This window comes from Phalacrocorax aristotelis, chromosome 5, assembly GCF_949628215.1.
Source record: "Phalacrocorax aristotelis chromosome 5, bGulAri2.1, whole genome shotgun sequence".
Lineage (NCBI taxonomy): Eukaryota > Metazoa > Chordata > Aves > Suliformes > Phalacrocoracidae > Phalacrocorax > Phalacrocorax aristotelis.
In genome coordinates, this window is record NC_134280.1 from 41,362,288 (window position 1) to 41,387,769 (window position 25,482).

The 25,482-nt window shown below is 45.2% G+C and overlaps 1 protein-coding gene across 1 annotated transcript in view; it reads right to left on the reverse strand.

Annotated features, from left to right (window-relative positions):
- Window positions 1-25,482, reverse strand: part of RBM44 (RNA binding motif protein 44) — a 45,255-nt gene that overhangs the window by 15,821 nt on the left and 3,952 nt on the right. The window contains 14 exon segments of the mRNA XM_075092511.1: window positions 13,974-14,263; window positions 18,366-18,388; window positions 18,390-18,513; window positions 18,635-18,782; window positions 19,572-19,966; window positions 20,273-20,346; window positions 20,447-20,520; window positions 21,225-21,356; window positions 21,698-21,800; window positions 22,108-22,180; window positions 23,018-23,043; window positions 23,126-23,300; window positions 24,019-24,195; window positions 25,423-25,481. Of these exon segments, the coding sequence (XP_074948612.1) occupies window positions 13,974-14,263; window positions 18,366-18,388; window positions 18,390-18,513; window positions 18,635-18,782; window positions 19,572-19,966; window positions 20,273-20,346; window positions 20,447-20,520; window positions 21,225-21,356; window positions 21,698-21,800; window positions 22,108-22,180; window positions 23,018-23,043; window positions 23,126-23,300; window positions 24,019-24,195; window positions 25,423-25,481 (1,873 nt within the window).

Genomic DNA, 25,482 nt, shown 5'->3' on the forward strand with positions numbered 1-25,482 from the left:
CTTTTTGGTGGAAACCATTCAGGGCTTCAGAGCAAAGAGCAGAAATAGCCAGTGGTTCATCTAAAAGCTTAGAAGTCTCATTAAACCCCATAAGATCACAGACAATTGTGAAGCGACACTCAGCAGGGCTGGCAATGAACAAGCCCCACATAGCTAAACCCGAGCACCACCAAAGCTATGGGCTCAAAGAACAAACATCCCAGTATCTTCTCCTGGGCTTCTCCCAAAAGCTGCAACCCACCCTGTGAAATTATTAGCTCTCCCAACAGCCTGAGATGAAAACAGTCTGTTTTCCTCTTCTTTTCAGTGCGGTTGGTTGCTTTGTTTTATTAAGAAAAAGCCTTGTGGTTTGGACCTTGTTGCAAAATAAAACACAACAAGAGCTGGAAATCTGGAGCTCATTTGCTGAGCATGCTTTGAGCCCTGCCTTTGCCACGTCCCCATCCAGCGGGAGGAATCTTGCCTTGGCAGGTATGAACCTGTGAGATTAATCACGGTAAAGCCCAGCCAGACAGCTGTGCTGCCAAACCAGGTACTCACCAGCTGGGAATGATGCTGGGAAGGAGACGGTCCCTTGTGACTAAACCCAAACCTGACCTTGTCCCACTCTCTCGTGGCCAACATCCCTTGGCCACGTCGGACTCACAGCCGTCCCTGCTGGGCCACTCACCCTGGTGACAAAAACCTCCAGTGGGGACCACATCCCTGGAGGAACTGCATGGCTCTGGGAGAGCAGATTTTGAGGGAGGAGATCTTGCAGGCACAGGCCTGGGAAGCCTTGAAGGCTACTCTGTACATGGGGAGCACACATTCATTAGCCTCAGGCTGCCTCAGTTTTCTTTTCAACCCTCCTCTTTGCTTTGGGACCCACATTTACAAACACACCAGCCAACCTGGTCCTCACCAAATGCTTTCCTCAGCATCTTTGCTTTGACTCAGCAGAGCTGCCACATCTGCTGCTAACTAGTAACTCAACCTTATTAAACCCAGGTTTTCATCTTAAGCCTGGTGAGCATGTGATTACCTTCCCCCCAGCATCAGGGCTTGGGCACCCTTGGGAGCATCCCTAGGTCACATCTGAGCGAGTCCCCCCCCAGCACTCTGGTGCTCTGCTCAGGTTGCAACATGAAGCCAAGGGAAGGATCAGACCCAGTCCAAAACTTCTCATCCAAAACACTCATGGGAGGGCAGGAAGAGGACATGGGGGGCAGGAGGCAGAAGATGAGTGTGAAAAACATCCTGGTTTGCAGCCAAAAAATTGAAAACTTGGGGTGGGGGCTGGGGTTTGGTTTACTGACTCAAAGTCCACAAACCAGCCCAGCTGGAGGCAGCAGATGGTTTCATGGAGGACAGAGCAAGTGCTTGCAGGACTAAAAATAAACCCACCACCACCAGCAGTGCTTGCACGTAAAAGGCTGGGCTGGCCTCCGGCTGGCGCCCGCAAACTGCCAACATGGGAATTGGCAGCATCACTGCAAACCTGTTCCAGGGACCTCGCTGACCGCTTGCCTGTACCTATCCATACCTTCTCCCAAGCCCAATTTTGCCCTCCCCAGACAGAGCCAGATTGGGTACAGGGAGCATTTCTAGCCTGTCGCTTTGTACGTAGCCTCTGGCCCCACACTGGTATTAGAAAGTCAGATGTTTTCTGCAGAAGCAGGCTGAGCCTGGCGCTGAGGGCCAACCTCCTCTGCAGCTCACTCATCTGAGGACTACCTTCCACACCAGGCTCTGAAGACCCTCCATGGGGTACAGCTCTGGATAGGGCTTAAAAACCAAACCACTGCGTAACCTAGCAGGAAGCTCAGGTCTTGTGCAAGAAATCTCATGCCAAGAAACATGAGAGAGAGAGAGGAAGTCACCCACACCAGCTGGGGAGAAGCAGGAAGAAAGGCACAACTGCCCCTTCCAGCATCTGCAGCCCCGTAACAGGCAGGAAGAGTCCAGTGCCCTCTGCTTAAAAATATACCTCCCGCCAGGGCTGTTTTGGGCAGCTGCCAGCTCAGCAAAGGCTTCAGAGTTGCAAACGCTCCCTTGGTTCACCAGGAAAAAATGAAGGGGGCACTTAGCAAATGTGTAAGCCCCTTCAGCTGGAGCTGGGTGGGCAGAAAAATGTAGATGTTGGTATTGGGGAACAACAGGGTAGCTGGTGTAACACTATTTATTCCTCAATCAGAAAGGAGGGAGCCATCCGCTAACACCTCTTCTTGCTGTCAGCCTGGGACACACCCCCACAGTCAAACGAAACCTCCAAGCCCTAGCAGGGGATGCTATTTCTGTCCCAGTTTCATACAGGGAATGTATTTTTAAAGGCTCTCCTCCCTTTTGGGCTGGGTCAGGCCGGGGGCACTCCCGCCCACCCTGAGCTGCTGGGATCCAGCAGCTCCTGTGGCTGTTGGCACTATGCAGCAGCTTGGGAACAGCGAGGTGGATGGAGGCACCAAACTATGCAGGCATCATGGGGTAGACGGAGAGCAGCTTGCCTGTGCCCCACCAGCAGCACAGGATCATTGCATCCCATCCTTATCCCCAACCCCATCCCTTCCTGTGAAGACTAAGCTCAACTTCTCCCCAGACAGCTCCTCCTGTCCCCTCCTCCCTTCCAAGCTTGGCTCTCTTTCATCTCCAGCGTCTTTTCCTCTCGCTACCAGCCCACTGCAAGGGAATGTCTGTGGAGGCTTTCAGCATGTCCTTTGTGGTGATTTAGAAGCCCAGGTCAGAGAAGCATTGCATTATGGCTCAGGACACCTTTTCCTCCCGAACTCAGCAAACACGGTGGGAGGAGAGCATGGGGCTCCCCACGCCGCCGTCTGGGCACAGCCCCCTGCTCAAGGGGCTCCCCTACCCTGAGAAACAGCTTTTAACTCAAGGTGCTACCCTTTCCTCAGCTGCAGGCAAGGACCATCATCTTGGTCTCTTCTGTAAGGCACCTGGAGACACAAAAAAGCCCTGTTTTTTGACAGGCAGAAAAGGAGCCCACAGCCACCTACCCACTAGGCCTGCAGCTGCCAGAGCTACCCTGCTGCCACCTCTGACCAAATAAATTTGGCCAAGGAAAATGGATGATATGTGGCACTTCAAGCATCTCAAAAACTTAATTTATTAACATACAAGTGGATGAGCTGCTGCTGCTTTCGCCACAGCAAAGCACCAGGCTCCCCACATCCAGTTTAGGGACTTCAAAAATACACGGAGGTCTTTGAAGTCCTCACAGAGATGCTCCTATTTCCCAGTCGCTGTAGGGGTGCAGGTGCTTGGCAGGTGGCAGGCGAGCCCACAGGAAGAACGTGTCCCTAGCATCGGCAACCCATAGGCACACAGCCAGAGTCAGGCTCGGGACATCAGAACAAGGAGGGACTCACTGGCCACCTAAAGGTCATCTAGTCCAACCTACCCGCAGTGAGCAGGGACATCTTTAACGTGATCAGGCTGCCCAGAGGCCCATCCAACCTGACCTGGAATGCTCGCAGGGATGGGGCATCTACCACCTCTCTGGGCAACCTGCTCCAGCGTTCCACCACCCTCTTTGCAAAAACTTTCTTCCTTATACCTAGTTAAACCTACCCTCTATTAGTTTACAACCATTACCCCTTGTCCTATGGCAACAGGCCCTGCTAAAGTTTGTTCACTTGGCATGTTGTGACACTGCCCCTTAATCTGCAGTATTTTCCTTCCCAACATAGCCATTCAGGGTGCAAATTAAGAAGGAATTCATGGGATTCGGGGGTTTTCACATGCTGCAAAGGAGCGGGGATTTTTCAACATGCCACTGACTCCCTGTGCAGTGAGGATTTTGGAGGCAGAGAAGATGCTGGGAGGTGGGGAGAACACCTGCCCGTCTCCCAGCATGTGGGAAGGCTGATCCAAGGATGTCTTGGACATGTTGCCACCACTTGCTTCGGAGGAGAAGGAGCATCTCCCCATCCCTGCCTCCCCTCCACCCTGGTGGGCTGCAGATGGAGCAGCAGAAGGAAACTCCCGGCTCCTACTTGAACGGAGCGGTCTGTAAGCACATCATGCACATGGTTCCAAAGCACAGCCAGAGCTCTCCAGCGAGGTCTACAGACGGAGCGCTCAGCCCATATTTTACCTGTCTGACAGCTTCACTGATGCGAAGCCAGAAAAGCTTTCAAATGACTTGAGGGCTCGGGAAACTTGGATGGGAGGGAAGTCACTTGGGGAGGTGGTGTGGGCAAAGCTTCACAGCAGGGTAAGAAGTGTTAAATGAAAAGAGACAGGGCTCGGAAAGCTCAATTTTAGGAAAACAGATATTCCCCTGAAAAACACATCTGTGGTTGTGGCCTTGCTCATGCTGCTTTGGGGAGCGAGCTGCAGGCGCTGCTGCCACAGGGCAGAGCATCACCGTGGGCCTCCTCCTGGGCTCCCCAGGTCTGTGTGTTGCATCTCCCTCCATCTGGGCTTGCTCACGAAACCGCCTCCCCCAACCCTGAAGAAATACTTGTGGGCTAATTTGATTAAATCTCAGCAAAATGAAACCACCATGGTGGGAGGTGCCATGGCGTAAGTGCCGTGCCCGGGGCATAAGCTATAGTGAGGGTCAGTGTCAAACCTTGCTGGCTTGGGAGCCAGCAGATACCTGAATGCAGAATTGGGAAAGAAAGTCAGTACCTGCTCGGCCAGGCTGGGGAGAGTCCCCCGTCAGGGACCAGGCCGTGTGGAAACCTTGGGTGGCAGATGCCCTCCACAGAGGCCAAAGGCTTCCACATCTTCAGGAAAGAAGCACAGCATGTGGTGGGTCTGAAGAGCACACCGTGGTCCTGCCAGTGCCGTCCCACCACTGCTTCCAGAGTGTCCCCAGAAACCCCAATTCTGGGGGGCCGTGGCCTGGATAAGCATGGGAGAGGAGCCAGCGTGAGGGCTGCACCTTGGAAAAACCAGGCCAGAGGCATTGAGATGATGCTTCAGAAACACTTCTGGGGATAAACATCACTGGGCACGAAGACTTACTTATGGTAAAAGGCAGTAACAGGAGAAGGTCAAACGGAAACAAGCAGATCACGAATAAGTGTCGGCTCCAGCTCAGCTGCACACAGGCAGCCGGACGTGGCTCTCGGCACAAACGTCAGCCCAGTGACTGCAGCAGCCCGATACTGGCATGCTTTGTTTCCTGGTCTCCTCCTTGCACCTGCAAAGAGGCCACCCAGCACCAAAGTGCTACCACTTCTGCCCAGGATTACATCCCTACCTATTTTTTTGGCAGCCTGATGATTGACTGGTAAATGCACTGACTACAGCTCACTCTAAAGTGATACCAGGCACCACATTTTTACAAAAGCACATTGCACCCAAGCAGTGCAATTGCTTTCCCCCAGCTGCAGCAAGAGGTGAGCAGAGGAGCTCTGGTCCCTGCTTGCTGGAGCCAGCACCTGGACCCCACTGCCCCATCCCAGCTGTGCGGCCCCACAAGGAGTGGGGCTGCAGTATGCTCGGCAATCAGCTCCATAGCTAGGTCCCTAATTAGGACCGCTTTTTGAGAAGCCAGCTGGTACATGGGTCAGGAGTCCTTTGCCCTCATCTCTCTTCCCAGTAAAACACCTCACCGTGTCCCGGCTCTCGCTGCCTGCCAAAGGGACCACACAATAACAGAGATTTCCCTGCCCGTCGCCCCAGAGACCTGCACCTGCCCTGCCTGCCACGGTAGCTGCTTCCCACGGGACGAGGCAACCAGCCTGAAGCACCTTTTGGAGCTGCCCGCGCTTCATCCTGAGCACTGGGGGGGTCCTGCAGCTGGAGACGGGGTCCCTCACACCCAGGGTGGCAGCTCTGGGGTGAGGAAACCAATTTGGGAGGCTGAAATGAAAACCACTATGGCCTTCAGCCTGCCCACACGGGATTTCACCTGCCTACCTCTGCTGATAATGCTGCCTGCCTCTTGCCCAGCATCGGCACAGGTCCTGCCTTGCTGTCCCCCCCGCCCACGAGTGACCTGTGCCACCCTGTCCCTGGCTCCCCACTACTCACACCCCGGCTTGAGCAGGAACCCCAACTACCAATTTACAAAAATACCATCAAATCCACTGGTTGAAAGTGTCCTGCCTCATAAGCTTAATAAGGCACTTGCTTTAAAAAAAACAGTTTAAAAAAAGAAAAAAGCCCCCAAACAGGCATTGCTTTCAGGCAGCTGGTTCCCACCTCAACTTCAACAAATAATTCACTGACAGTTATTTCTATGCAGTTTATTTTGTGCCCTTTTGTAATGCTTGGGAAAACTATAAAATGATAGCAAAACCTCAAACACCCCCATCACAGCAAAAACCCTAAATGACTGCAAATCATCAAAGTATCAGCTCAATTGATAAATCACTACGTCCCTTTGCAGGCACAACAGGATGCCAAAATCAAAACCTCGGACAACCTTTTGGGCTTCATGATTGTGTTTAGCTGCACGCAAAATATCTCGTTAGTGCTGGCTGAAAATAAAAAGCTGTTTATTTTGCTTTGTGTAACAAAATGAAGGGGAATAACCATTCCAGGATCAGGGTCCAACTGGGTGAAGTCCCCCCTTTTCTACACTGAGATAATACATCAGATTAAAGGCATTTAGGTTCTGCGTAGAAAGGGCAACTACTCCAGTTCTCCTAAATATCAAAGTGATTAGTTTTCTGAGGATGTGAGGGATTTAAAAAACATGGAAATGCTTTGGGATGGTGTAAGGCTTCCAAAGCACTAAATTATAGCAAGGTATAGTGACTCGCAAAAGTATTGAGTGATGGCCTCAACCAGCCCACAGAAAACAGTTTCCCCAGCCCTGCCAGCAGGACCCCTGCCGTGCTCAGGAGCTGCTCGGCTAGCACAGATCCTACTGCTCTCTCTTATTCCTCTTCCAAGCTCAATACTCTACGGAGCACCTCAAAAAGCAGCTTTCCTGCTCCTACAATACAACAGCTGACCCCTCCCCATACGAAGGCTAATTTAACATTGTTCTGGTACAGGTTTCCACATAACAGCTCTTGTAAGATGCAGAATGTCTGATTAAAATTAAAATGCAAAATAAATGCAGGTACTTTCCAAGACACCTCCCAGTGCAGGACGGTTGTGCTTAGCTGGGTCACAAGGGATTCACTTTTTGCCATAGAGTATTGCTGCTAAATAATACTAACTACTAAATACATTCAAATAGGCTGTTCAAAGAGCCAGGACTCTGGTCCAGTTTCCCTCATCACCTCAGTTTCCCAGAGATATCAGCACAAGTTAGGGTATGTCCTCATCATTCATTAGCAGCTGCCAAGCACATTTCCAGGAACAGGACTTAACTTACACGTTCCTAGACTTGATTCTGCGTAGGGCAGAACGACAAATACTAAATGAAAAGTAAGTAAAATAAAATCAAAACCAGCTGAGAAGGGAGGAAGGAGAATGGGAATCAAAACCCAGGTATGCTGAAAACGAAGTGCTGGCTGACTGCAAATCAGGAGAGGGGAAAATCTGCCATGAGCAGTTAGTTATAGAGATAATTATATCCTTAATGAAGGATAATCTTTTAAAAAATAATTCACCTTGATTAAATTAATAGAGGAAAAAACCGCAGTTCTTAGATACATGCTGAAGATGCAGGATGGTACAGCCATGACTTCACTGGCTTCACCCATTGCTGGTTCAAATTGCGTCTGACCATTACCACCATCGAATACCTGCTCGCCGACCTAGATGAGCTGACCAGGGGACCCCCATTTAATTCTGCACGCCCATCTTTTGCAATCAGCCCGTGCGGTTGGCAGCAGCTTCCAGGGGCTGAAAGGATGCCACCGCCGGGAACCAGCCACCTCTCTCCTGCCTACCAGGAGAGGACAGTGGTTTCCAGCATCGCTATCCCAGCACCTTAACCCGGTGTTAGACCCGTGCTGTAGAGTTATTTTTAAAACATCAACAAAGCATGGGATGCCAAGAGAGGCCAGATGTTGGCTGGGTCTCAAAGCTGGGCTGGTTGTGTTGCAGAAAGCCACAGAGAAACAAGCGGCCATCACGCTCAAGATCTCAAGAATGTGCTAAAGGCAAACGTGCTCTTCTCCCCCTGCCCCCAGACTATTTTTCCCTTCTGCTATTTCAGTTGATTGAGGCTATAATAAGAACAGGGAAACTAACACCAAGGTTAAAAGTGCCCAGTGTTGGTTTGGAGACAAGACGCTTCAATCCTGTTGGTTCAGGTTTCAACGGGTTTGTGTGCGTTAAACGCGGATTATCCTGGTACGTGGGACTATGAACCATTTTACTGAACTACCTTCGATATAAAAAAATTGGTCCCTGGGCAAATGTTATTCACTCAAACAGACTGCCTATAAAGAAGCACATAATAAATAAATAAACATAGAAATTCATTAGGGAGAAAACCAAAATAAATAGCGGCACTGTCTTGGTGGTGCATTCATCACAAGCTGCAAAGAACAGCAGCTTGACTAAATACTTTCATTATACAGCTTCCAGACTAAAATCTGTTGCTGAGCCACGTGAGCAGGCCAGGAATGTTTTATTTTCCTTTTTAACAGAGGTTTCTCAATGCAGTTTTCTTTCTTTCCAGCTGAAACACACAGAGATGGCACTTCTCTGCAACTCACCCACATAGAGCACTGCCTTTTTCCCAACAAACCTTACCTGAAGGATTCAGGGAAGCCCAGACGGATCACATCCCACCCTCAGTTAAATCCAGCGCTGCCAGAGGCTTTCACCCAGGCTGCTGCCCGTTTCCCAGCACAGAGCCCCGCTGGGATGCTTTCCTGAAGTGACAGGCTGTGGTTTTAAATCCTCAAAAGCTCAAGCTGTAGAAGTACAGAGGCAAGGGACTGAAACCATTAAGCAGGTTCATTACTGGATTTGCTGGTGAAAAGTGCTGAGCTTGCAGGCAGCATCCACAGCAGCACCATGGCAGAGAAAGGCATCCCTGGCTCAGGATTCCCTGGTACTCACCTATCCACAGCGAGAACGTGCCCAGCAAACCCTAGCCATGATTTTCTTTTAGAAAAGAGAAAGGTATTCAGCTATTGGACCAAGAGGAAACACGCTGCATATCCCCCATATAAAGTTTCTAATGCTCCTCTCCCCCGAACCCTGCGCTGCCCCGTAGTGTTTTCAGTCCTCGCTCGGTGCGCAGTCTGTGCCAGCAAGGGCTGCGACCACAACCACTGCTTTGGGGCCAGAACCACCACCGAATGTGCCTGCTAATACCGACAGAGCTGGACTCTGCAGCCGGTTAGGGAGGCAGAAGGAACTTGCTAGCACAGAGTGGTAACTCCAGATTTTCACCCACAGGTTTCCAAGACCTCCCTCCACTCTGTAATGGCCCGATACTGATTTCTAACCCTTTGAAAACACAAAGGATGCCAGCCCCATTTTTAGCAATTATGAGGTCTTTAATTTCATCCCAGGTCACGGCATTTATATCTTCATTACCCACAACCTCCAGGGTCATTACAAATATGGGATTACAGTGTCGGTGCTTAATGGCTGTTTAATTCAACAGCATTTCAGAGTTAATGAATGCAATTAAATTTCTCAAAGCCAAGTGGCTTCCTGACTGGAGGACGCAGCCTGTATCCAGGCGACCAAAGCCATATGCCACTGGTTTCTATAGGAGTACAGCTGGCACATACGGGAGCAGCACCTGAAATTACATGGTGGAAATAATTTCTTTTGCACTACTCGCATGCTTTTCTTTTAATGTACAGGAAGCCATGAGTCCTCTCCATCTCAGAGATGATCGGAAAAGGGAGGAAGAACATATTACTTTACTATCAAGGATTTATAACACGACATGCTCTAAATATTTAGGAGGATTTTCCCAGAGACGCGGTAGCCTTCAATTAGTCTTTAAAGCAAGACTAAGTATTTTTCTAAAGGAGATGCTTGAGCTCAGATAACACACAGGCATTACTGAGCGTGTTTGGGGGTGAAGGAAGACACAAATAATCCTAACACAGGGCAAAATTTTGCCGTAGCAGTGCAGCTGCCTGTCTTGCAAAGCTACTCCTGCTACCAGGCAGAGGTTTCTCTTTCTTGTTACTTTCAGTGTCAATCTTTTCTTATTACTTTTATTTTGGAATGCAGCCTGCAAAGCACTGATCGATGGTATTAAGGTGAAATGGTTTTAGGATGGTTACAGGGCAGAGGGAATATACACGTACCCAGGTATGCACAGAAATCCCAGAGCACCTCCTCTCACTGCTGCCTCCTTTCCCAGAGGCATCTTGGACCAAAGCTGAAGGATCAAAGTCACAGTGTTTATACATGGAGTTAAGACAATTTAAACCATGCTGAAGAACTCCAAAGGTTTTAAGTTGCTACCTCTTCTCCTGACTCCAGGGGTCCCAGCAGCCCAACAGAGGATACAAAGGCACTCGTAATTTCGTGTTTTCTGGGAGACATCACAAACGGTGCCAGTAACTGTTTTGTTTTTTAAGAAAGCATTATTTTCTGTAGAATATACAAACATAATGCTGTACAGCACATACAGAAGATGTAGGGAGTCAGTACGATATTAATATTTTACTGGCCTTGTTTGCCATTCCCTCTTATCTCTTTCAATAATACAGCTATCTAAACCCAAAAGAAATCAAAGCAGCATAGCACAGCACTGTGTGCCAGCAGAAACGGGCACAGGAAGCGACAGCGAACACTGGTGTGGGGAACGTCTGTCCCCGAGGGATCTCCAGCCACCTGCTAGCACAACTGAGAGAGGCACTGCAGCTCCACAAGCAACAGTGCTGAGCATCACCCAGCCCTTCTCGCACCAGCCAGCATCCCTGGGTTCGCACGCAGGGGCATGGGAGGGATGCTACTGGCACATCCCTGCACCACCTCCAGCAAGCTGTGCAGCAGAAGTGCCATTGATGTGGGCCCATCTCTCTGCAAACCTGTGTGGGTTTTAGCAGAAATAATGGGGGTTTCTTGTTAACTTTTAGCTGCATGACCTTGACCTGGCTCCTGAGCCACAATCCTACTTCCTCCATCATCACCAGCAATAACATGTCGCCTTGTGAAACCCAGTCCTTAGGTAACTCTTTAAATGCCGAAATAAGGCTGCAGAGCAGAGCATGGTGCTAATCATCACCTCTCCCAGTAATGATGAACAAGAGCGTGGCTCATTCCCTCCTCTCTGAGCAACCTCTGCAGGGAACTACAGCCAAAAACCAGAAAAAGCCTAATTTTACCTCTAATGGAAGTGGTTACCTGGATCTCAGGCCTCCTGAATAAGACCGGGGTTATTTTTAGGCAGTTGATACCCTGACCATCACTGCTTTTTAAGGACTCTGCAGCCAATTTCAGAGTTAATTGAAGCTCGAGCTTTAAGAGAAAGCTTGAGCTTTAAGATAAAGGCTTTTCTTGCATAGGAAGAAAGCTCAGCTGATCCTGCCAGGATCTGAACCCCAGCTTCAGTACAACTTGGGGGTTATGGTGACAGGGAAAGGGTAAGTGTCATCCTCTTGTGGCCTGGACTGCATGCAAATTTGGGAGTCAACTGCTCTGAGCTGCCAGGGCAAAGGTCTCCAGTCAGGCAGCACGGCTCTCACAGCTTCAGGCCAGGGGCCTAAGAAGTCCCCACCACCAAGAAGTCCCGCAGAGGCTGCAGTAAAAGGCAGGGAGGACCCTCCCAACCAGCAGCAGAAGTTCCCACGCTCTGACTTGAAGCAGAAATGACCAACCCAACAAAGGCACATGAAGATGTACAACTACCAGTTTTAACCTTGCTCCCCCTGATTTATTCTGGATGCCACCTGGGCATCTCAAACAGTATGCATTTCTTTCAGAAGAGAGAGACGGCCTCCCAGGACCACTTCTGCATCCTGCTATGGGGTGCAGCAGCAGACCACAGCTAAACATGGCAGGAAGGAGCTGGGGCAGGACCAGGCACGGTGAAGGCCCCCGAGCTCAGGGTGAGCTGCCTACAGAGGCAGACGCATCTCCAGAAGTACAGCTCTGGGGACGGGAGCATAAGCCACCACGCAATGCTCTCAACAATTTGCCAGGGAAGGTACTGTCCAAAAGCAAGTCCCAAGGCAGCGGCAGGGCTCATGAGTTGGCAGTAAAAATGCCAATGCACAGCCATAAAACTCATCCTCCCTACCTGCTGCCTGTCCAACGAGACTGCAACTGTGCATGGCACGATTTACAGGAACAGAGATGATGTTCCCCATGTGAGCGTTAAGAGCTGGTGTTGAGCAGAGGTACTCCGGGTTTGTCTGCTACCTCAGCGCGCATGTTAGTGCATCTATTAGCTGAGCTTTTACCCCCTTTTATCTTTCCCTTTTTTTTTTTAGTATTTCTTTTCATTTTAAAACACTTGCTTCCTCAGAAGCATCAGCAACCTCAAAATTCACAACTCCACTGTGACTTCTGGTCTCTCTCAGTTGTCACCTGCAATTATAGTACAGACCTGTCTGCCTGCAGGGCTGTAAAGCAGAAAGACACAAACAGGGTTTCTTTGTTTTTGTTTTGTTTGGTGTTTTTTTTTTTAATAGTGTAGAACATGCTCAAAAAAAAAATCACAGAAGGAGGATGCAGCGAAAGACAAATGCATCCACCACTCGACACCATGATTAGCTGTCATCTATCACGGTTAAGTGGCTTGCACAGAGGCAGATGTCCTGCTGCAACTGAGTCTACTGGAGATGGAAAAGAGCAGCTTAGAACACCACCAGCTCCTGCCCTCTTCAGTTTCAGAAGTTACAGTGCCCACACCATGAAAAGGAAGCAGCAGGAAAAGGGGAAAGGAACTGGGAAAACAGGGCAGAGAGAAATTCTAACTAAGCAGGAGTCAGTGCTCCCTGGCAGCAATATCAGCCACTGGCTTCTGCGTGGGACTGCTCCCTCCTCAGCGAGGGACCCAGAGCCTTTCCCTGCAACCGAGCATGGAGAATGTGCTTCATCTAAGGGCACGGCCTTCTCCTCCCTGTGAATAACTGCCAGCTCAAGAGTAGTAAATAGTTAATTACATGGTACAGATAAGACCATTACATGCAGCACAGCCCAATGCATTATTCACCAGGGTTTAGAGGAGAAAACCTGCATGAGAAGGAAGGGGAGGAAAGAGAAATCCACCCTTCCTCAAAGAGCACTTTGATTTCATGGAAGATCAGCATTAGGGTGAGGGTATGTGGTTTTCCTTTTAAGTAATCTTAAATAAACACACTTCTTATACCAAGTACCAGTGGGTGATCTTTCTGAGCTTTCAGCTGCGGATACACAGGTTACAGCACAGCACAAGTCTCTACCTGTTGCATCTGAAATGCTAGGGACATCAAAGAAACCAGGGCACGCTGTGCCCTGTGAAAATAATTAGCTAACACAAGAATTTCCAACCCAATTTTAAGTTGATCATCTGCTAAACCCAGAACATCTGACCTCAGCTTTGCAATGCTTGCTTGAATGAGCACTTCTGCCTCTGTTCTATCCCTGCGGCTCAGAACCAGGAAAACAGAAGCTCCTAAAGCAGTCTTTTAGTAATTTCATTTCTACTTTTGAAAGAAATGACAGAGGATGTCTACCAGCGTGAACATGCCACAGTAAATCTCACCTACCAAACAGCAAATCCCACACAAAACAGGCTGTGGCCGATAGCGTTGTCACCTCATGTATTTAGAGGCCAAGTTAGATGATGTATTTTTTCCCAGTGCTTGGGAATGATTTCTCCTTTTAATTTCCACCTTTTCCACCTGCTTTCTGTGTTGCCAGCAAAGCCCAAGCTGGAGACTTTGCAAATTTCAGGAACAAACTAAGTGGGCGCTGGTGAAGTCCGGGAGGAGGAGGCGGCGGCCGGTGCTGCAGACCCGTTCTCAGGGCGGAAGGCAGAACACACCTCCCGGCCCGGCTCGGGAAGCCAGAGAACTCCCCGCAGCCACCGCCGCCGCAGGAATGCTGCTGGGGTCCCAGCGGGTTTCCCAAGCCCTGCCCGGTGCCAGCACCCAGCCGCTGCAGCGGCCCCGGGGAAGTTTGCTCCCGGAGTCCCGGGGACGGTCACTTACCCAGGACGAAGCAGAGGAACCGCCGCGGGAGCAGAGCCATCTCCGCCGGCTGCGGGGCGCTGCCTCCCCGGGCGCGGCGGGGCTGCGGGCGGCCCACGGGAAGGAGCGGGATCCTCCCCCCGCGGCCGTGGGGCTCCGCTCCCCAGGACAGCGACGACTGGGGCGGGGGGGCTCCGGCCGCCCCGCCTGCCCGGCCCCGGTAGCCCGCTCCGCCGCGGGGGATTGCTGCTCCGCAGCCGGTTTGCTTTGCAATAGAAGGCAGGACCGGAGGCAGGCAGGCTTTCGAGTGACTTCAGCAGGCTTTAGGCGAGACTGCCGCGCCCGGTTAAGGCAGCGTTATCTCCCTCTCCTCCCGGTGGAAAGGGCAGGTGGATGCCCAGAGACACGGGAAGGGAACATGGACAGTTCCGAAGGAAAGCACCCAGAAATCCTTTTTTCCTCACACGTTTTCCTTAGCCCTCCTTCCATTTTCACCAAAGGCACTTCTCTCTAGCCTAAGCCTAAAAACCATACCTTTCCTTTCTTTTTACAGTGTTGAATATGCACATAGATAATATAATGAAATTGTAGGAGCAAAACGAATGTTCTGTGTGGTTTTTTTGTTTTTGAGTTTTGGTTTTGTTGGTTTTTTTTTAAACTGAACAGAAAATCACTACTGAGCTAGCACAGCTCCACCTGCAGCTGATAATTCAATTCATGCCTGAACATGAGTGGCTGCTTGGGCTCTTCAGGAGCACATTCAGGATTAGGATATGCCGTCAGGAGCGTATCATCCCAGTGAGTGAGGGCTCCAGCCGCAGGGAGGTCATTGCCCCACAAATTAGCACTCTCACCTTTTAAGTCGGCTCTTCCTTTCACAGGGAGAGGAACAAGAAACAAGAAAACCTGAATGAACAAGTGTGCTAACTTTAGTGTTTCATATCATTCCCATTTCTGCTTTCCCATCAAAACCAAAACAGCTTGCGTGCCAGAAAGCCACTTCTACCCTGAACTATTAATAACATCCACCCAATTACAGAAACAAGTCTGGGGAACACAAAGGGTGACATTTGCTGTTAATAATGTGGTAGAGCAAAGCCTACGCCTGCTTTCATCTTGATATGAACAGGGAAGAAACAAAAGTTGAGGCCTCACCTACAGCTTCAGGACCAAGCTTACAGTACTGGCTGCCAAAGATGAGGCTGGGGCTCCAAAAGCGTTACCTACAGTGGTTCTGCTAAGAGGAGAGGCAACAGACGAGATCTCAAAACAGCAGAACACCAGCACAACTTTTTGAAGAAGGAATTTTAACCTTTATTCACAGGTAGGTAAAGCTGCTATTTTCAGCAGCAAACACAGCCAGGATCTAAAACAAAGTACAACAAAGAGACAGAAATGGACAATAGCAATGTACGGTCTTGTCGTGAGATATCACAGTGTAAGCCTGTCTGTGTCAATCAAGGGTAATTCTCCTCACCCCGACCAGAAAACGTACACCTAAGCTGCCTTTCTTTTGTTTAGCTGAAGAGGATTTAAAATGTAGACCTCTTCTCTACGGTAATGACAAACGCAAACGTGAAAGACTGGATACTCCCGGCTTTTCACCTTCTCCCTGTGTATCAATTCAAACAAAAAGTCTCTGGGAGCGTGTGCTTCCCACTACACCAGGCCATGGGACACAAAAAGAGGATTTAGAAGCCCATCCTCTGCTTGCAGCAACAGAAGTGGAATATGAGACAACAAAATGCCATGTTCTGGGGTGGGGGTGAAAATCCAGGCTTCATGCTGAAGGAAACATTTGGCCATATCACCGCTCCACAGCTGCAACAGGCTTCTGAGTCAAAAAGGGACGCACAATGACTCTGCTCGCCAGCAAGTGCTGCTGCTGCAGCAGCACGGGATTATGTAAGTGCGTCCACCAGCACTGCAAGCTCCGAAGCCTGGTTTTCTAAAATGAAGCCCTCGCTGCCTCCCCTGTGCCTCCCTGATATTTGGAGAATACAGGAAATTTCTACAGACTATTCAGAATCAGGTTATCTGGAAAGCACAAGCATGTTGGCTATTTATTAACATCCTAGCAGCTACTGCCACGCCTAAAACTAAGCAGCACACAAGAACTGGGGGTGGTGTACTTCAGCCAAGAAAAACACGGCCGGTATTAGAGAAGTCTTGCTCCACTGGAGTGGGGTCTTCCTACCTTAGAGAAACCTGCTGAAATGCTTGAACCAACTATGGGGAACAACAAAACTCAGAAGAATCATTTAATATCTGCGTAAACAGAAAACCACCTCAAACTGACCTTCAGATTATGTTCTCTTGGATAAGACTGTATCATACAGTGATGCTACCTGAATTTTCATGAAGAGCTGCTGAAATAAGTCAAACAAGAAATACAGTACAATCCTGGAACAAGCTGGAGTACAGAATTGGCAAAAATCTTCCAAAGGGAGATGATCGATTCTTCATAATCAGAAAGCCATCTACTTAAAAAGGAAAAACAAAACACACAAAAACGCAGCAAGTAAATTTTGCATGTACCCACTCAAACTGAAGTAAACGGAACATCAGCAGTTTTAGTAACTCAGAAAACCACTAGAAACTAGTAATTTTGCTAGGTACCACAAAAGTACACAGAAGAGTAAGGTTTCCTAGCTTCAAGAACCACATGAAAGATATAACTACAGTAATATAATATATAATCTTTGTGCAATGAACCATACCTGGTAGTAATTTTTTAATTAATTCAATTAATTCAAAATGAAGTTATCAAATCATCATTTAGGAGTACTCAGCCTCTATGCACTTCTCTGTTTCTCAAAGCACTGTTTTATTTATACTTTGGTAAGACCCTTCTTCACTGGTCTATTTTTACTATACAGATTATTAATTTCACAGAAAGCTTCCAAGCGTGGACATTTGGTACTGATAAAATTTAAGGAAACAGCCATTTTTAATGCTGCACTGAATAACTCTTCCATAGCATCACGATTCCTGTAACTGCTATTTAGAAAACAGAAGAAGGTTAAGCATGCTGTTCAGGTAAATAGGACAGCTGCTTGGTCATGAGAATAAAAGGATTTCCCAATCCAAAACCTAACTTATTAAATAAGGTATAATCTTACTAACGTAACTTATACATAATGTATAATCTTATGCCATATGTAAAATCCCACCCTATGTCTCTGTACATTTAACACAATCTACAGTCAGTCCCTCTGAAGGACTTCTCTGGTCACTGGCATTACTTCCCAGAATAAGGACTGAGAGGAATAACCTATAAGCCTCTATTTGTATATTTAATGCATCTATGGAAGCTTTTCTAGCCCAGGCTTCTGCTTCGCTTACTGGGCAGAATCACTCTACTCCTTTTACAGTTCTAGTACGTAATGCAGAGCAGCTCTGTTCAAGTTAAGGCTGTGCTATGGTTTACTTGTGCACTACAGTAACGTGTATAGGCATCTGACTAGAAGAATTTAGTCTGATAAGCAACATTCAATGGGTGGGAAAGATACTTGGATGTGTAAAACTATCGGCATAAATGCTACTCATCTTGGAAGAGGTGGTATTGATTAAAATCAAACTGACTCCTCGACATCCTTGAAACAGGAGCTTTTGTGACCAAAATCAGACCATTAAGAATTTGGTGCAGTTTCAGGAAGAAACACTACAGAAGAATAAATATTGTACAGGTTGTATTTGTGGACAACATTGAAGTTGGAGCATTGCTAAGGACATATGGGACAGTGCGGGAAACCTGGTAGTGGCACTGCTAGCAGCCCTAAAGCAAGCAGAATACCAAGCTTAGGGGATTGAAATAAGCACCAGCTAAAGGATGTCTCCTGCAGGAGAATATAGATACACATTCCTGGAATTCTGGGACGTGGTTTTAGCATGTTCAACTTCCTGCAGCTTCCTGCAGCATCCAGTGCTATGTCAACATGCAAAATGTCCTTTAACATGAAAAAACTGAACACATACAATCTTACTCTGTTAGATTTCTAGTCCAGAACTGAATCTCATATGTCAGATAGAAAACATCAATTTTTAAAACCAAAATTGAGCCTGTGCTGGGATTTCTTTATGCAATTCTACACAAGGACTGGCCATTAGGTGTCACCTTTGTACAGAATATGTATGACGACCTTCTCCACTAAGTTAATCAATAAAACAATTTGCATAATAAACCCCCCAGTATACCAAGTTGTATAGAAGGCAAGGAACTAGCAAGCCCATCTGTTTACAGATGTTCTGCAAAACACCTAACAATCCTTAGAAACCACTGTTTCAGTGGATCCGTTCAGGTACTTCTTACAGAGCTTTGTACTAAGTTACTTACTAATCTTGTCAGGCTATACAGCTAGACAAATTCAAGTGGTTTTATTTCAATATATTTCTGTAGGCTAGAATACTCACTTATTTACATCGCTTTTCCCACTCACAGCTGGGCGTCGATCTCCTTAGAATGACAGAGGTCCTTTCCACAATAGAACTGATGGACAAGCCACTCAGGATACCTTTGTTCTTCTTCCTCACCTCCAACAGAGCATCCACAATTTTGTTTCTATATGAATAAAAGAAAGAACAGTTTACATCACATTTTGTGCACTACATTTAGCACCTTGTTACCATGGATATCAGATCCGTTACAAGTCAAGTCAGAACTGAAATCCAAATGTTCTTACCTGCTAGCCTCTGGATGAATTTCTTGAAGTTTCTTCATTAATTTGGTAAAGCTGCTCAAGTTCAACGTGTTAGGAGAAATAAAGGCATCATACGAATTAGTGGAGAAAGGAGCAGATGCTTTCTGCAGGAAATTTTCTCCAGTATCCTAGAATTGCATCAAAGTAAGCAAAAAGTGAATGGGTTAAGTATTGTACAAGTAATACAACATACTTTTACTACTAATAAATATTCCTGGTATGGAAAAAGAAAAAAAAATGACAGCTACAGATTCAGATCAATAAGTTATTCTAATACAACCAGTCATATTATCCAATCTGTAAATTAGAAATAAAACTACTGCATGCATTTACATGCAACTGACATTCCTGCTACTTCAAATTAGATCTGATTTATACTTCCCAGAGGACCAGCATGTTTAAAGTTAAAACCCCAAAGGTAACATATCTATGTAGTTTGAGAACAACACCAGCAATTACTTACTTTGCCTTATTCTCCAGGGACCAAACTGAGCAAATCCAAAACACTATATTTATACATAGATGTTTCTTATATTTATATTAAAAAACCCAAGAGTTTCACCTCCAGTATCCCAAAATCTTTCCCATATAAAATCACAAGACATTCACATAAAAAACAGTGTTACAAGTGGAAACTCAAACAGAGAAAAGCAAGATAAGAAATCTAGTGCATATGGCTAGGTTCCCAACTGGTTTAGGATTAAGAATAAAAAAGACAAGAGTATCACAATTTGATGCAGGGACAAATGAATGGTGCTCTCACTCTTCTGCAGAATGCCAGAAATTTATTACTGACACATAGCATGTTTTCCTATCCTAATATCTTTCTCTGTATATGAAATGTAACATATTATGGGACAAGAAGTTTTAAGGCTCTTAATCTGCCACATAAAGGAGCCTTAGTAATAATTATTTATCTTTTGATTAACTCCAAGCAAATAATGTACTGAATCTTCAGTAGTTGATTTCAGACCAGGGCACTTTGTTTCTGAGGGTACTTGTGTAGAGCAAGAAATTTTTGAAGACGTTATGGGAAGGAGCTGCATCTTCTCAGAAGCAGAGGTGGCATCAGGTGCTTTCACAGAATTGGAGGCTGAAGTGAGTGTTTTATTTTGATCATTTCTTTGACTGTTATCAACAGGTTGGATTTCATGCCAAAGCTTATTTGGAAATACTTGGGAAACTAAATATTTATTCTCTGATGAAGTATTTACAAGTTCAACACTTACTGGTTTTCCTTTAATTTTTTTCTGGTTCATTTCCTCTACAGCTAATTTTGCTTTATCAGTGTCTTTTAAGGAAAGAAATGCATATCTAAGGCATAAAATTAGAAAAAAAAGAAGGAAAAAAAAGGGAACTAAGTAAAACACATATTAAATTACTACCAGTAAGAACACATGATGGTTCTCATCTTTTCAATATTAACTATCTCTATTAACCTCAACAGAAGACTTTAGACTTCTCATAAGGTGAGAAGCTGTCTGGAATGACAAGGTTTTGTCAACCTATTTGTACCTACATTAATTACTGAAACAAATTAATGAACAACCCCCTCCTCTCTCCCATGATTTGTTTATATAAAAAAAAATTCTGAAACAAGTAAAACTTGTATGATTATACCTGTAGTTACTAGAATCCACAAATATAAGAGTGTCAGAAATCTGATACTTCTGGAAAAGTGATCTTAAATCACCCTACAAAACATAAGTGTAATTGGTTGCAAATGTACAGTATGAAAGAATTCAGAAAAGAGGCAAGACATTACTACTACTATGTCAGTAAGAACAGGCATACCTCTGACACCAAGGAACTTAGGCCACCGACATGAATAAAAGAACACTCATTTCCACTCTCCGTTATCTTCACTCCTAATAATCAATGTAAGAAAGCAAAGTGTTACTAACTATTCTTGTTTTAGTTCAAGCTACCATCTTCTCTGTAGATTTTGGAAAGCATACATAACCTTTAAAAAGCCTAAAAGAATGAAGAGTATCTTCTAACAGAAAATGAGAGTGTCACGAGAAGCGGAACAGTTCAGTTTGTGAAATCTCTTTTTCCTGAGCACTTCCTGCAGATTGAAGAGGCAAAAGAGATACAACCAGAGAAAACACTGGTCTGATCTAACAGGTACCAGTGCTAAAGCACGGGTAGTGTACTGTGTCCCCCCACCATGCAGTGTGTAAGCTCTCTGCTTTCATCACACTGGGACTTTAACCTGTGCCCACCACTGGGACCCAAATCTCCAAACATAGACCATTCCCAGTTAACTCTCTTAAGAAGTCTTAAGGAAGCAGAAAGAAGAGGAAGAGGAAAAAAGAAAGATTTCCAGCTACATGACTGGCTGGACGTTTACTAAATTGAGTTTAACCACTGTAGGTAAAGTTTTCAAGGGAAAATGTGGATGAAGAAAGCTGAGTATCTGTACAAGCATTCACTGCCAAGGCAGTGGAAAAATAAGTCTGAAAACCCAGCTAGCATTTTTTCCAAGTTTAGTTCTGCTTGTAGAAGGAACAGAATAATCAAATAATAAACACCATTATTAGGTATGGCAGCTTAAAACACCCGACCTCACCTCTTAAATCAACTGTATCACGTTTTTCTTGTTGCTTTTTTGTTTCTTCAGATATTACTGAAAGATCTATTACTGTCAAGTCCTCTTTAGCATCAAACCAATATTCATTCCCTTCTTCATTTTTCATGAAGCCTTGATGGTTGAAATAAATTTCAGTGTGTTAAAATTCAGACTGTGGTATGTCATACAAACGAATATAAAATTTCTGTGTGCTTAAGAGGATTCCAGCTACCTACATGACTTGGTACTAGATTACGAAGAGGTGACACATACTGCTCTTCACTTCTGATTTAAGTAGTAAAATTTTTTTTCGAGATGTAAAGTATAATATAGAGCTGATATAACATTAAGCATTCCATCCATCACAGACAGTTGAGTGTCCATAAATGTTTTATGCAGGGTTTGGCCTCTTTTTTCCCCAGCAACTTAACTAACAAATAATGTAGTATTTGTACTAGAAGCAGATCGCTTACCACGTTCCACATCCTGATCTTTAAGTTGTTCTTCAAAAGTTTTGGAGGAAGTTGAGTCACTTGGCTGACCACCATCGATTAAACATACAGTCTGTGGGTTGTCCTACAAACACATTTCAGTTCATAGTACTTGCACCTGATTATACATAATTTTTCTGAGCTTCAGCATATTAATTGATTAAACAGGTAAATTTTTAAAAGTTAACCTACTCATCATCTCCAAGAACCCCCAAGTTATTTTATTTTGAAAGGACAATCAAAATTCTGGTCACATCAGCTGCATTTGCGATCACTGGCAGAGAATCCCAGCTTCAGCCCTGAAGACTGTGACTGTATTTGCATGTACCTAAAAGGAGACCATGCTTCACAACATTAATGTCTACGAAACTCAGTAATGAAGAAGTCCCTACCATGTTGACAGAAATCTTCCTTGCTTGCAGCTTTGGTGCTTCAAAGTCAGCTTTTCTTGAGCCTGAAACAGAACTAAAACAGATCCAAGAATTTAATACAAAATATGGCACAACAATTTTAAATTCTACAATGATACCAAGTACTCTGAAATACTAATTTAAATATTCCCAAAAGCAAAAAATTAAATACAATGTGCTTAATAAATCTCAGCTTAAGATGAGAACCAAAGCTTTTTGATACCTATATTTTATAAAAGCACGGGTTGCAACCTGAAACATAAACCTATGTTCTAGGTTTATGTTTCGCTATTTTTCCTTTATACCTAGATGGCTTTCTGTGTGATCTTTTGATGTATATCTTCACAAGTTGAAATCTCTGTGCGATTTTACTAATGCTTAATAAGAAATTTGAAAAAGATCTCTAGTTGTTTACCTGATGCAGTAAAAACCTATTGGCAAATTTGTTTTAATCTCCACTTATATAAAGTAACTGGACATGATTCTTGAATATGCAGTACTATACCTCTGCCTGAAATATGAAGTTATTTTTCTGTCATTATCATTCAATTATTAAGCATCGTAGCAGAACATATTTGGCGGGTTTTTTTGTTTATTTGGTTGGGGTTTTTTCTTTAAGACAGACAGCATTAAGATTAGAGACAAAAGTTTTAGTAATGAAAGTAGGGAACCAGGAACATTACCTGTAAATTGAAAACTTTTGCTATAAAAATAGTAAAAATATAACTCCACAGTTTGTGTATTAGAACACTACAGACCAAAAATTCCCTTAAAATAAAATGACTGTACCCCAAACGCTATGCTCATCTTTCAGCTAAGCAGTCTGGAACAACAAGATACATCCTGAAATAATTTTGAACTTTAATAAATACCACAAATGAGGACTACTTACTCATAGCAAAGGTCCTCTCTGAACAACTGTGAAAAAAAAGAAAAGATTTGTCTTGATTTTCCAAAGAAAACAATTTATATTAATAACAAAAAGCAATTAAGAAATTACCTTGCATGGGACATAAGAAGAAGAGACTGGGAACAACTTTATCTCAACTGATAGTGGTGGAAGTGCATTTAAAGGTATGCCCATTTTTATTTTCATCCTCATACTGTTGTAATTCTTTTTTAGCTCTTCCAAAACCAACATGAGAGATGATCCTAATTCAGTATTTCCATTACATCTGTTAAAATATGTGTAAGAAAGTAAGATCAACTTAGACATTTCATTTATTGTACTGCTTCCAGAACTGCCCAAACATTTTACAGTGTTTAAGGATTCCTCCACATCCTGCAAGGGAAGGAGCTCACTCCTAACACGCACAGTAACCCTCTGGAGCTGTACTCTGTTTCACAGCATTACTAGGTGCTCTCTTGAATCCCTTCCTCAGCTATGGAGCACACACTATGTTAATTTTAGAGGTTTTAGAGCTATCCGTGGCACAGTAAAGCATTCAGAGGCAGAATTTCTTGGTTGAATTCTAGGTCCATTACAGGGTGTATGCTTTATCACCTAGAGGCTCTGCAATCGCTTCCACCCCCTTCCTGCTTCACCTCTTAATCCTGCACCTCCTCTTTCTTTCTCCTTTACCACCTCCTCCCCAGCTCCCCTTCTATGCATCTCACCCACTCCTGAATGGATTCTGTGTATTATTCCTTCTGTACTTTTCCTCCTGTACAGAATGACATTCCTGGAAAAAAACTATTTTGGCGGGTCTGTGAATGCTAGAGAAAATTCTAGGCTGAAAATAAGACTTGGCAGTTACGAGAATGTAAACTCTTTTGGACAACGCTAACTATAAACGCTATTACAAGCTATGGGTAGAATACATCAGTAACGTAGCAATTAATGCCTTTTAAACAAGTTATCCATTTCATTTAAGAAGACAGTAAAGCACGTGCCTGCTAAAACATGTGTTTTCCTCCAAAGCCAGTTTGTAAATCTTCAAGCAGTGCTGATAGCACATCTGATAATGAGTGTTTAGAACCTGCAGTTCTGCTTCAATTGCTCTCTGCAGTATTTTTTGACAGTAGCTTGACGCAGAATTCTTCACAGCTTGCTTGTCAAGGTGTACTGGCCTTTAAAATAATAACAATAAACAAAATCTTGAAGCCCTTGAATAAATATTTTACATTCCTATGTTTTATTTTGAAACAAGTAGCTTTCCAGAAGCTATTTCTGATGATTCAAGGAAAAAAAAAAAAGAGAAGAGAAAAATGAATCAGTTCCTCCTCTTTAGTATACAGAAAAAAATGTCTTACAGTAGCTTTCACATTATAATCAGCCTTAACTGAGAGGCAGAAACTGTGCAAGCACCATTATCTTTTCTATCCAAAAATGCAGTCATACAAACAAAAAGAAACTTGGCAACTCTGCTGATCTACAGAAGCACCTACTTTGTTTCCACAGTCACAGAATAATTTAGGTTGGAAGGGATCTCTGAAGGTCTGCAGCACAAACTTCTGTTCAAAGCAGGGCTAACTTCAAAATTAGCTCAGTGTCTTATCCAGTTCAGCTTTCTTGTTCGGTTTGGGTTTTTTTTGTTTGTTTTAAATCTCCAAGAAAGGATACTGTACCATCTCTCCAGCGCTGTTTCAATACTACTCTGTCAGAAACCTTTTCTTACACCTACTTAGAATTCCCCTCACACTAACTGCTGGCTCTTGCCCTTTCAGAATGCACCTCTGCAAAGAATTTAACACTGTTTTCTCAGCAACCCATCACCAGACTGCCAAGAACTGCAGGGAGGTTCCCCACCTCCTGGGCCTTCCCTTCTCCAGGCTGACCACACCCAGTTCCCTCAGCATTCCCCACACATCAGATGCTCCGCCTCATCACCTCCATGGTCTTCTGATGGGCTTTCCCCAGTCTGACTATCTCTTTCTTGCACTACAAGGTCCACAGCTAGAAACACCTTTCCAGACGCAACCTCACAAGCACCAAACTGAGAAGAATCAACACTTCCCTCCATCTGCTGGCTGTACTCTTGCTAATGCAGCCCCAGGACACGGCTTCCCTTCTTCACCATACAGGAGCACTGCTGACTTACACTCGCTTGTTCTTGGCCAGTCTGCACCTGCAGACCAAGGCTGCTTTGGTCTTTGTTCAACTTCAGGAGGTCTTCAGCTCATTCTTCTCACTTGTCCAGGTCCCTCTGAAAGGTAGCCCTACCCTCCAGCATAGGAACTGCTGCCCAGCAATCTTTTCATACCACCAGCTTTGCTAAGTCACGGACAACCTTTCAATCACTGAAAAAATCTTATCCGGCATCTAAAATTCCAAACCAAGAACAATTCATGACCCACCTGTCAGTGCTTATCTTTAAATCACTGCTACAAAGCTCATTTTTTAATTTCTGCTGTTCC